At 41.0% G+C, this 12920-nt stretch overlaps 1 protein-coding gene across 2 annotated transcripts in view; it reads left to right on the top strand.

Moving 5' to 3' along the window:
- Window positions 1–12920, top strand: part of LOC126293654 (NPC intracellular cholesterol transporter 1-like) — a 59458-nt gene that overhangs the window by 3716 nt on the left and 42822 nt on the right. For both annotated transcript variants that reach the window (XM_049986938.1, XM_049986937.1), the window contains exon 3: window positions 11803–12146. In XM_049986938.1, the coding sequence (XP_049842895.1) occupies window positions 11803–12146 (344 nt within the window). The remainder of the gene's footprint in view (window positions 1–11802; window positions 12147–12920) is intronic.

The following is a 12920-nucleotide window of genomic DNA, read 5'->3' as shown; positions in this document are numbered from 1 at the left end:
TTATTCTTATTTCTAGTATGATTGCATGAACTGAGCTGTTGGTCTGAAAAAGTTATATATTTTTAATGACAAATTTCAGTAAGGAATAAATGTATTGGAAAGCAGTAGTTAGTATACCTAGTTTGCTAAACAGGCCTCTGCAGGATATTCTTGAGTTCACACCACATATGTTACTGCATGTTTTTTAGCCCAGAATACTTTAGCTTGGCTTGGTGAATTGCCCCAAAAAAATAATTCCATATGACATAATGGAGAGAAAGTTAGTATGCCAGCTTTTTCATTTTTATGTCCACTTCGTCTGACAGAACTTGCATTGCAAATAGAGATTTGTTTAGACGCTTCAGCAGTCCTGTGGTGTGCTCTTACCAGTGGAATTTATCATCAAGGTGTAATATCGAGAATTTAACACTGTCCACTTCTTCTATCTGCTTGTCATCATATGTTGGGCATATACTCGAGGGGCACCCCTTCTAAGTTCTGAACTGCTTGGAGTGTGTTTTTTTCAAATTTTAGTGACTAAGAATTGGCTGGGAACCAGTGGTTAATGTATACAAATATTGTATTAGCCGATCTTTCTAAGACTACACTTGATTTGCTATTTATTGCAATGTTTGTATCATCGGCAAACAAAAGAAACTGATAATGGTGCTGATAAAAGGTCATTGATATACACAAGAAAAAGTGCCCCAAGATGGAACCTTGTGGGACCCCACATGTAATTAGTTCCCAGTTGGATGATGCCTGATAGCTTAATACATGTCTCTTTCCTAATAACACCCTTTGTTTTCTGTCAGAGATATAAGATTTTAACTATTTTGCAGCATTCCTATTACACCATAATATTCTAATTTACTTAAAAGGAAATTGTGCTTTACAGTCAAATGCCTTTGACAGATTGCAAAATATACCAGTTGCCTGCAATTTGTCTCTAATGAACTATATACATTTTCACTGTACGTGTAGATAGCCTTCTCAATATCAGGACCCTTTAGAAATCTGAACTGCTACTTTGACAGTATGTTATTTGTGATAAGATACTTATAAAGCCGATTGTACATTACCTTTTCTAAAATTTTTGAGAATGCTGGCAGAAGTGAAATTGGACTGAAATTTGCCACTATTTCTTTCTCTCACTTCTTAAACAGTGGCTTAACTTCAGCATTTTTAGCCATTCAGGAAATATTCCACTGGTTACACAGATAGCTTAATATGTTACTTAACTCAGAATCACATTCTTTAGTTAACTTTGTTGATATTTCATCATACCCAGTAGATGTTTATGATTTTGAAGTATTTTGATGGACGTTACTTCTGCTGGGGTAGTGAGGGCCAAACTCATTTTATGGAAGTTACTTGAAATGTCTGGTCTGAGGTATCCCATGGCAGCATCTACAGAATGTGACAGCTCCATCTTTTCAGTAACAGTTATAAATGTTTGTTACAAAGTTCTGCGACACTATACACATCTGTCACCAATGTATCATTTACTGTTGATGCTAGGCGGCCATTTGTGAAAAGTGCAACAATGAGAATGTATTACCCGAATAGCGCCACACTTGGCGGAAGTGGCGACGGGTGTGTAAGCAGTAAGTGGTACATTTTGCAGCGCGATGATGTACACGTGTCGGCCTGACAGGTTCGGTGTTACGCCTAGTGTAGTCGGTGCAGAGCTGCCACACAATGCGGAAACAATACAGTGAGTACCAGTAAGCCTCGTTAACATCAAAGGGCGCTATATCAGCATGTGAGAGAGTTCGAACGAAACAAAATGATCAGTCTTTGGGAAACGGGATTGTCATACCGTGACATTTCGGGTCACACAGGGCATACTGCTATGACATTAGTGCATGTGTGGAAGCAGTGGGTAGAGGAAGGTCGTATGTAGTGACGAGCGGGAATTGGACAATTCTGCGCATGACCACACAGCGTCATCGTTGGCTTGTCGCTAGAGCACTGCAACATGTGTGAACTTGTCTGCATCAATGGTTCATCGCCATCTGCTGCAGGTTGGACTCGCTGCACGCATGCCATTTCATTGGCTTCCATTGTCCAGAAACCACAAGCTCCTCCGACTGGTATGGACACATGAATACAGTCTCTGAGGTGCTGAGTGGCAACATGTAATCTTTTCAGATGAGTCCCGCTTTGTGTCCTACAGTGATGGCTGCATAGATATCCAGCAGTACTGTGGTGAGCGCAACATGGAGGGCTGCTTTATCGTGCAGCATGGCAAACACCAGGTGTGATGGTTTGGGGTGCCATTGGTTACAATAACTGATATCGCCTCGTACATATTGTGGACACTTTGAACAGCGACAGGTACCTAACTGTGGTTGTGGATCCTGAGGTACTCCCCTGCTTCAGGCAGTTCCACAGGCCACATTTCAACGGGACAGTGCCTGGCCACATATTGTGAGAAATATACAAGCCTTCTTCAAAGAGCAATGGGTACCATTGCTTCCCTGGCCTGCATGTTTGCCAGACATGTCGCCCACCGAACATGTCTGGGATATGGGTGGTTGGCACCCAGTGCGTCACAGTCCTCTAGTAACTGGTGTCGTGGATTTGTGGGCTTAGATACAATCTGCGTGGAGGGAAATCCCTCAGGAATGTATTCAGAACCTTATCGATTCAGTGTGGTGGCGTATAGCAGCTGCAGTTGCAACATATGGTGGCTTCCCCCTTCCCTATATCACATATTGTCTTTATTTTGTTATCTGACATGACTATCTTTTCCTTGTAATATATTTGCTGGGATGTCCGTGTTACAGTCTTTAATATTTTGCAGTATTTCTTGTAATGTGCTATAGCATCAACATCAGAACTGTTTTCATTCTGTTTTACTAGATACTTCTATTCCTTTAGTAATCCATTGCTGCTTTGTGGACTTTGCTCTAACCTTGGTTAGTTTTGGGGAAAACAGTGTTCAAATAAGATAACCACTTTATCGACAAGTGTATTTTTCATTCTTGCCATGAGCACTGTAAACGTCACTTCTGTGAAGGTCTCTGAGAAATTTCCTCAAATTAATTTTTGGCTTATTGATTACCCTCTTGAGTTCAGATTTAACATATTTTATATCACATTCAATATTAACATTTAACAGAAGGAACTGCATGTCAGGGTCTGAGAGGTCATTGACTATTGGTTTTGTAATATACATTTGTTCATTGAACTTTTCTATAAAGATATCAGTGGCTGTTCGTGAGCAATTGGCTACACTAGTTGGATCTTTACAGTGGGAATCAAGTTGAATGATAGTGTTACTAACTCAAATAAGTTCTTATTGGGAGAGTCTTTAAGGGAACTACATTGAAGTCACCAGTAATCACTATTTCTTTGTTTTTGGTTGTTAAATGGGCCAGTACAGCTTCAAGGTGGTTTATGAACAGATTAAAGTTACCTGCTAGTCCTTGATATACACTTAATATTAGAAAGGATTTTTTGTGAATTTCTACTTCTGTTCCACGTGCTTCCATATGCTGTTCTTCGCAAAATTTATGAATATCCATGTTCTTAAATGTGACAAAAACTGATGAATTTGGCAACTCCTCCTTTCTCCATTTCTGCTCTACAAAAGTGAGATGCTAACCTAAATCCTGTAACACTTAAAAGTTCAAACAAAGCCATGATATAAAAAAACCAACATCTGGAATTCCGAAAAGTGGAATCGGACATTCTGTTTGACCAGTATAGCTCAAATTAAGGCCTTGATACCAAAAAATGAACATCCCAAACTATGAAGAGTGGAATTGGATGAACATCCCAAACTATGAAGAGTGGAATTGGATGAACATCCCAAACTATGAAGAGTGGAATTGGAGATTCCCCTTGACCTATATAGCACATATGAAGTACTCAGTAAAAAAAAAAAAAAAAAGCAAATACCTAAAACTAAAAAAAGTGCAATTGGACATTTGCTCAAAGCAGCTCTAAATATCTACCGGTAAACCACAGATACAATAACAACTAAAAATTTCATACACCTACATAAGTCAAGGCACCACTGAAACCAAAACCCTAACTACTTCAAAACACATACACCCCCATATTCACTAGATCAGTTAAAACACAATAGAAATACCATAACTATATAACAAACAAAACATCACAGTTACTGTAGAATAAAACCAAAACAAAATTACTTACCAACAAAAGCTAGCGCTCTCTCTTTGGTCTCTAGCAACTGAGGCCACACTGCAGTCGTGTTATCTATTTTTGACAGAGGCCTTACTGGCTGAAAGATTTGTCAGTCTTTTTATTGTGCCTATCTGCGACTCAGCATCACTGCTGTAGTGAGTAGCAACTATCCTTTCCATAATATTGTTAAAATCCCGCAGAAATTTATATTTGTTAAAAAAGAAAACTTAATTTAAGATTGTATATGGAAATTCATTTATCAACTGCTAAAAAATAAATTTAGAATTTTAATGTAGTATTTTGTAACTAAAAATTAATTGGGATTGAGGGGTGAAGGAAATTGAGTTTAGTAATTTAATTCAGTTCTAAGCTATTGTTCAATGTTAAGTTTGATTGCCTGGAGGATCATCTTTCTACTTTTAACAGAATCCAAAACTTCATATTCTACATCGTATGAATGGTGCACTCTTAAGATGATCGGCAAAGGTTGAGTTGTTCTTTTGTAACATGATGTCTCAATCCCACAGTGCTTACATGCAATTTTAGACAAGCGCCTCTTTCCAAGAGTTGTATGTTTGTGTCATTCAGTTGTCACCACAAAATGACATGATAACCCAAAAGCACATTTTTAACAAAATTAATATAATTTTGCAGAACATTCTGAAGTGTTTCCACTTTGATATTGATGGAACAATTAAATTTAGAATCAGTTTAAGGCTGGAATGGGAAGGTTGGTATGGAAATGACATGGATGGAAGAAAGAAAAAGACTTGGAAAGAAGATGAAATTTTAGAAAAATAGTAAACAGCTAAGAAAGAAGAGACTGCAGTTGTGTGAACCCAGTTCAACAAGAAAATAAATATTTTTTTTTAAAGCCAAACAGCACATCTGAACTATTGATGCATCCTACTGAAAGTTATTCATAAATTTGTAAGTAATTGCCTCTAAAATGCTATATTCTAAAAATGAATGGCCTATAGATGACAAAGGCAAAAAAGGTTTTATATGGGAAAGATATTGAACAGTGCCTTTTATTGTTCATAGTGGAAGTCTGGAAGTTAATGAAAATTCTTAACAATTTGTATGGTTCTCGACTTAATGGTTTGATGCAGAATGTGTATTCATAGTGGATACTGTGACGAGTATTTCTGATGGACATTATCTGCAGTAACAGGAGCCCAAAGGTATCATTAGTTTTTGCCCTAAACTTTATTAAAGTCATGAAAAGAAATAAATACAATCAGAGAAATCAAAAGTAAATAATTCAGGAGTAAGGGTCACAATGAATACCATAGCAGAGGTGTTGAGTTGACAACTCAGTTCCTCCACTATTCAGTGGTTGGTACCTTTATCCTTGAGTTGTTTACATTCTGCCAGAACTTTCTATATTGTATTCAAAAGGAAAATTATTTAGTAATAAAAATTTAGAGCTGTCTGCAAGCTGCAATTTGACAGAAAAGATAGTGTAGCAGGTGTTACTCTAAAGAAAATTAAATATTTTCTGTATAAACTACCTATTACCCAGTTAGGTCCTGCAAGGGCTGGGAAATATTTCCTTGATACAGGAAAAAGTGGTCTTTCAGTAATAAGGTACCACCATGGTTTCTACGGACCTCAATATGCAAAGTGTTGGAGAGTTATATATTCAACTAATGAGGCCTTGTACATTAAGATGCTCTAATGGGTGACAACATTGCACTTGAAATTTTTCTATGGCAATTTTAGTGTCAGATTTCAGAGACTAATGATTCTCTTGACAAAGCAGCTCACTCTGAGAACTGTGATTGAAGTCTCGATCCGTTTTTACGAACTCTGGTCCGTGTAACTATTATTTTGTTAAGATAGTGACAGCAGAGGATCAAGTTGGTAAAAAGACGAGAGCTAGTAGACATCCTTGGGTAACAGAAGAGATACTGAATTTAATTGATGAAAGGAGAAAATATAAAAATGCAGTAAGTGAAGCAGGCAAAAAGGAATATAAACGTCTCAAAAACGAGATCGACAGGAAGTACAGAATGGCTAAGCAGGGATGGCTAGAGGACAAATGTAAGGATCTCACTAGGGGTAAAATAGATACTGCCTACAAGAAAATTAGAGACCTTTGTAGAAAAGAGAACCACTTGTATGGATATCAAGAGCTCAGGTGGAAACCCAGTTCTAAGCAACGAAGGGAAAGCAGAAAGGTGGAAGTAGTATATAGAGGGTCTATACAGGGGTGATGTTCTTGAGGACAATATTATGGAAATGGAAGAGGATGTAGATGAAGATGAAATGGGAGATACTACGTGATACTACGTGAAGAGTTGGGCAGAGCTCTGAAAGACAGTCTGGACGAAGATCAGATGTCTGGATACCAGACCCCGACAGGTGTCCCTGGACTTAATATCAATGGAGCGTTGTCTACCAACACAAATGCAATTGCCATCAACTTTGCTGAACTCTGTGCTCGAGCCTCTGCATCAGAGAATTACCTCACAATCTTTCCCACCCTCAAATAGTGGATGGAAGGGAACTACTCTCGTTCACTGCACGTCACAGTGAACCCTATAATGCTCCATTGACTGAGTGGGAGATCCTCAGTGCCCTTGCACATTGCCCCAACACAGATCCTGGTCCAGATCGGATCCACAGTCACATGATTAAACATCTCTCGTCGGACTACCAGTGACATCTCATTATCTTCAACCAGATCTGGTGTGATGGTGTATTCCCGTTTGCAGTGGCAGGAGAGTACCATCATTCCAGTGCTCAAACCTGGTAAAAACATACTTGATGTGGATAGCTACTGGCCCATCAGCCTCACCAGCATTCTTCGTAGGCTGTTAGTGCATATGGTAAGTTGGTGGTTGTGTTGGCTCCTGGAGTCACAGGGCCTACTGGCTCCATGCCAGGGCACTTTCTGCCAGGGTCGCTCTACCACTGATAATCTCGTGTCCCTGGAGTTTATCTGTACAGCCTTTTCCAGACGCCAACACCTGGTTGCAATCTTTTTCAATTTAAGGAAAGCTTATGACATGCCCTGGTGACATCATATCCTTGCCCTTTTATATGAGAGGGGTCTCCAGAGTCTGCTCCAGATTTTTATGTCCAAGCTGGTGCCTCCCATAGCAGCCCTCCCATATCCAGGAGAATGGAGTCCCCCAAGGCTCCATATTGAGCAGTGTGTCTCTCTTTCTAGTGGCCATTAACACTGTAGCAGGAGCAGCTGTAGGGCTGTCTGTATCACCTCCTCTGTAAGCAGATGACGTTTGCATTTCCTATTGCTCCTCCAGTACTGGTGTTGTTGAGCAATGCCTACAGGGAGCCATCCACTTCAGTGCCCTTCTGTGCCTGAGCAACACCAACTAGGCTGCAGATCACTCTACAGTGAGGCAGCTACACAGAACCCTTGTTCAATACCGCCTTCACTATGGGAGTATGGTTTATGGTTCAGCAGTGCCCTTAGCATGGTAGTTACTAGACCCAGTGCACCACTGCGGAGTTTGACTAGGGACAGGAGCTTTTAGGATGAGTCCAGTGACCAGCATACTAGTGGGGGCTAGAGTCATTCCATTATAGATCAGGTATGCACAACTGCTCACCAGTAACATTGTACACATTTGTAGCTTCCTGAGCATCCAAATTACAGTCTCCTTTTCCCAACCACCGCAGTTCCTCCTGCGTTGGTGGCCCAGGTCAGGGCTTAAAATTGCCATTCGTGTTGGATCCCTTCTGTCTGAACTAGTCCTTCCCTTTACCACCTCTACTCGAGGTCCATTCACGTACACCTCCATGCTGTAGACCTAGGCCGAAGCTTCGTACCTTTTGCATGGCCCTAAGGACGCAGATAACGTCTTGGCTCTCTGCTGTCACTTCCTCTCAATACCTGACATGTCCCAGGACTCTGAAGTGGTTTACACCGACAGCTCGATGGCTGATGATCACATTGGCTTCGCTTATGTTCACAGAGGACATATTGAACACCACTCCTTGCCAGATGGCTGCAGTGTTTTCACTGCATAGATGGTGGCCATATCTCGTGCTCTTGAGGACATCCGTTCATGCCCTGATGAGCTGTTTACTCTCTGTAGTGACTCCTTGAACAGCCTACAAACTAACGACCATTGCTACCCTCGCCATCCTTTGGTGGAACTCATCTATTCCCTGGAATGGTCCAGTCGTTCAGTCGTGTTTGTCTCGACACCAGGACGTTTCAGAATCCCAGGCAATTATCATGCTGATAGACTGGCTACACAGAAAACATTTCTAGAGATAGACATTCCTGTAACTGACCTGCATTCGTTCTTGCGCCGCAAGGTTTTTTGGCTCTGGTCGATGGAATGGTGTAACCTCAGTACGCACAACAAACTGTGTGTCATTACAGAGACTACAAATGTGTGGTAGTCCTCAATGCAGGCCTCTTGCAGGGACTCTGTGGTTCTCTGCCAGCTCCACATTGGCCATGCTTGGGTGACCTGAGGCTATCTCCTGCGCTGTGAAGACCCACCTCAGTGTCAGTGCAGTGCCCGGTTGACAGTGGCCCATATTCTGTTGCACTATCCTACTTTGGCTGCCCTGCAACATAAACTTCGGTAACCGGACTTGTTACCATTAATTTTAGCTGACGTCGTCTCATTGGCTGATTTAGTTTTATGTTTTATACGTGAGAGTAGGTTTTATTATTTATCTAAGTTTTAGCGCATATCCTTTGTCCCTCTGTGTCCACCACCCTAGAGCTTTTAGGCTCGAGGTTTTAATGTGTTGTAGAGTGGCGGCTCACCCTTTTTATTCTCATGGTCAGCCAGCCATGATCATCTGTTCTCGTTTTCATCCCTTCTATCTGTTTCTTGCATCTCTCAGTGGTTTTCTAGTCTTATTTTGTCCATTGTAGTGTTTGTTGCCCTTCTGTCGTTCTTGTGGTTTTCCCTTTCTCTCATTTATGTTTTATTCTCACCCTTGTGGAATTGTTTTAATAGGAACAAGGGACCAGTGAACCAGCCGTTTGATCCCACCCCCCTCTTTAAACAAACAAACCAACCAACTACATTAAGCAACCAGCTTTCGATCTGAGAATTTCAACAGTAAGCCACACTCTAATGCAGAACACCTCTTTTGCACTGTGTGCCACTGAAGTCTGTCGTGCACCTTTGTAGGATTGTCACTTTGTAGTGATGTGGAATGTGACAGTTTAACAAAAGATGTCTTCACGTGACATAATTCAGTTTTTTAATATAATTATAAAATTAGTAATTCGTATCTAAAAATTACCTGTTGGGTAGGTTATTAACAACAAATTTCAGAAGTGAGTATATTCTGAAGTTACCGTGAATATTTAGAGTTCCTTAAATAAAATCAGCAAGATGATCTCGAGTGGGCTCCAGCCATTACTATGATTATAAGTTTTTGTGCAATGAATAATTATCCCTTAACGACGAATTACCCCAAAATATTATGCCACATGAGAACAGTGAATGAAAATAGGCATAGTAAGCTAATTTACTAATATGTTTACCACCAACATTTGTAATAACCCTAATAGTGCAGGTAGCTGAACTCACATTTCAGAAGATCATCATTATGTTTCTTCCAATTCAATATCTAATCAATGCAAACACCCAACAATTTTCAATATTCTGCCTTAGCTAAAGACTAGTTTTCAGAGTCTTGTTTTAAAAAAATGGTGTTATGCCCTTTATAATGTAAATACTGTCCTTTATCAAAATTTAATCAGTCCATTTGCAGATAACAATTTAATGATTTTCTAAGAGACATTAAAATTTCCTCAGCTAATTCTTGTTTGTTGAGTGTGATTACTATACTTGTATTATTAGAAAAAGGAACTAGCTTTTCATCTTCGTGAACATAGTGGTAAGTCATTAATACACTACTGTCCATTAAAATTGCTACACCACGGAGATGACGTGCTACAGACGCGAAATTTAACCGACAGGAAGAAGATGCTGTGATATGCAAATGATTAGCTTTTCAGAGCATTCACACAAGGTCGGCGCCGGTGGCGGCACCTACATCGTGCTGACATGAGGAAAGTTTCCAACCAATTTCTAATACACAAACAGCAGTTGACTGGCGTTGCCTGGTGAAACATTGTGATGCCCCATGTAAGGAGGAGAAATGCATACCATCATGTTTCCAACTTTGGTAAAGAACAGATTGTAGCCTATCACGATTGTGGTTTATCGTATCGCAACATTGCTGCTCGCATTGGTTGAGATCCAATGACTGTTAGTAGAATATGGAATCGGTGGATTCAGGAGGGTATACGGAACGCCGTGCTGGATCCCAACGACCTCGTATCACTAGCAGTCGAGATGACAGGCATCTTATCCTAATGGCTGTAACGGATCGTGCAGCCACGTCTCGATCCCTCAGTCAACAGATGGGGATGTTTTCGAGAGAACAACCATCTGCACGAACAGTTCGATGACGTTGGCAGCAGCATGGACTATCAACTCGGAGACCATGGTTGTGGTTACCCTTGACGCTGCATCACAGACAGGAGAGCCTGCGATGGTGTGCTCAATGATGAACCTGGGTGCACGAATGGCAAGTCATTTTTCGGATGAATCCAGGTTCTGTTTACAGCATCATGATGGTCACATCCATGTTTGACGACATCACAGTGAATGCACATTCGAAGCGTGTATTCGTCATCACCATACTGGCGTATCACCCAGCGTGATGGTATGCAGTGCCATTGGTTACACGTCTCGGTCACCTCTTGTTCGCATTGACGGCACTGTGAACAGTTGATGTTATATTTCAGATGTGTTACTACCCATGGCGCTACCATTCATTCGATCCCTACGAAACCCTACATTTCAGCAGGATAATGCACGACCGCACGTTGCAGGTCCTCTACAGGCCTTTCTGAATACAGAAAATGTTAGACTGCTGCCCTGACCAGCACATTCTCCCTATCTCTCACCAACTGAAAAAGTCTTCGCCAATGGTGGCCGAGCAACTGGCTTGTCACAATACTCCAGTCACTGTTCTTGATGAACTGTGGTATTGTGTTGAAGCTGCATGGGCAGCTGTACCTGTACACGCCACCCAAGCTCTGTTTGACTCAATGCCCAGGCGTATCAAGGCTGTTATTACGGTCAGAGGTGGTTGTTCTGGGTACTGATTTCTCAGGATCTACGCACCCAAATTGCGTGAAAATGTAATCACATGTCAGTTCTAGTATAATATATTTGTCCAATGAATACCCGTGCATTATCTGCATTTTGTCTAGGTGTAGCAATCTTAATGGCCAGTAGTGTATATATTAAGAACAATAAGGGACCCCAGAGTGAACCCCACGTGACCCAATTGGCTTTTGCGCATTATGTGTAGAGTTTATTTAAACCTCCAGCTGACTTTCCGTTAAATATGAATCAAACCATTTATTTCTTGTCCGACAATACTTCAGCTTATCTAGAATAATTCTGTGATTTCCACAATAAAAAGCATTTGACAGATCACCAAACATTTCAGTGTCTATTAATCCAATCTTGTGGCATCAAAGACAGAAGAACAATGTTCAGTTTTGGGTCTACTCTTCCTATAGTGTAAATTCTGCATTCTGAAGTTTTTTCTTTTGCTAGTATGTTATTAATTTTGGGTTGTCAGAACTAAAAACCTTAGTTTTGAAACTAATTTCTCTTTTTTTCATTTGTTTAGGTTACAACAGATCCAGTGGAGTTGTGGGCGTCCCCAACGAGTCGCTCCCGTGTAGAGAGGGAGTTCTATGATGCGGCATTCGAACCATTCTACCGGACCGAGCAGATCATTGTGCATGCGACGGGCCTGCCCAGCATCGTGCACAACACTTCGAACGGCCCCATTGAGTTTGGGCCGATATTCCACCGGGAGTTCCTATTGGCACTGCGCCAACTGCAGCAGCAGATAACTCAACTAGGTCAGGATGAGGGACAGGGCCTGGAGAAGATCTGCTATGCCCCCCTGACAGAGGCAGGGAAGCCGGCCACCCACACATCGCAGTGCATCGTGCAGAGTGTCTGGGGGTGAGTGCCTGGACTGAAAGTGCACCATTTATGTCCATTCTGCTTCTCTGGCATACCAGAACAGAGTAACAGAAATTTTTGATTTTCGTAAAGAACGTTCTTTATTCAACTATTACTTTGTCACCTTCAAAGTAATCCCACTCAGATATAATGAACTTATGCCAGTGCTTTTCCCGATCTTCGAAGCACTTCTGGAACTCACTTTTTATTGTGGTATTCCACACCTTCGACAGTTGTATTTTTATGTCACCTGTGGTGGCAAAATGGCGTTCTTTCATGTTTCTCAGCTCGGAAATAGAAAGAAGTTGCAGGGGGAGATGTCAAACAATTACAGTAGCTGAGGTAACACAGCATTTTTGTTTACCAAAAAATCATGAATAGGCATTGAGCTGTGAGCAGGAGCATTATCGTGATGCAGTTTCTGTAGTTGGTTTTGCAACAGTTCTGGTCATTTTCTTCAGAGTGCTTTACGCAAACAGTGCATAAGTACCAGGTAGTATTCCTTATTGACTGTATAGCCATAAGGCAGGAAATCGTGATGTACTATCCCATTGTAATCAAAGAAGAGTGTGAGAACAACTTTCAAATGTGATTGAACTTCTCAAACTTTTTCAGTCTTGGCCATTCAGGCAGTTCCATTCGATTGAGACTGTTGGGCCTCTGGCTTGATGTCATACCCATGTTACGTCACATGTTATAACTTTCTTTACAAGTTTTGGATCATTGTTGAATTGAGTCAGCAATTCCTGGTCGAAATTCAACAATTTCGGAACA

Source organism: Schistocerca gregaria, chromosome 10 (assembly GCF_023897955.1).
Source record: "Schistocerca gregaria isolate iqSchGreg1 chromosome 10, iqSchGreg1.2, whole genome shotgun sequence".
Classification (NCBI taxonomy): Eukaryota; Metazoa; Arthropoda; class Insecta; order Orthoptera; family Acrididae; genus Schistocerca; species Schistocerca gregaria.
The sequence above is the reverse complement of the archived record's forward strand: the minus strand, read 5'-3'. Positions and strand labels throughout refer to the sequence as shown.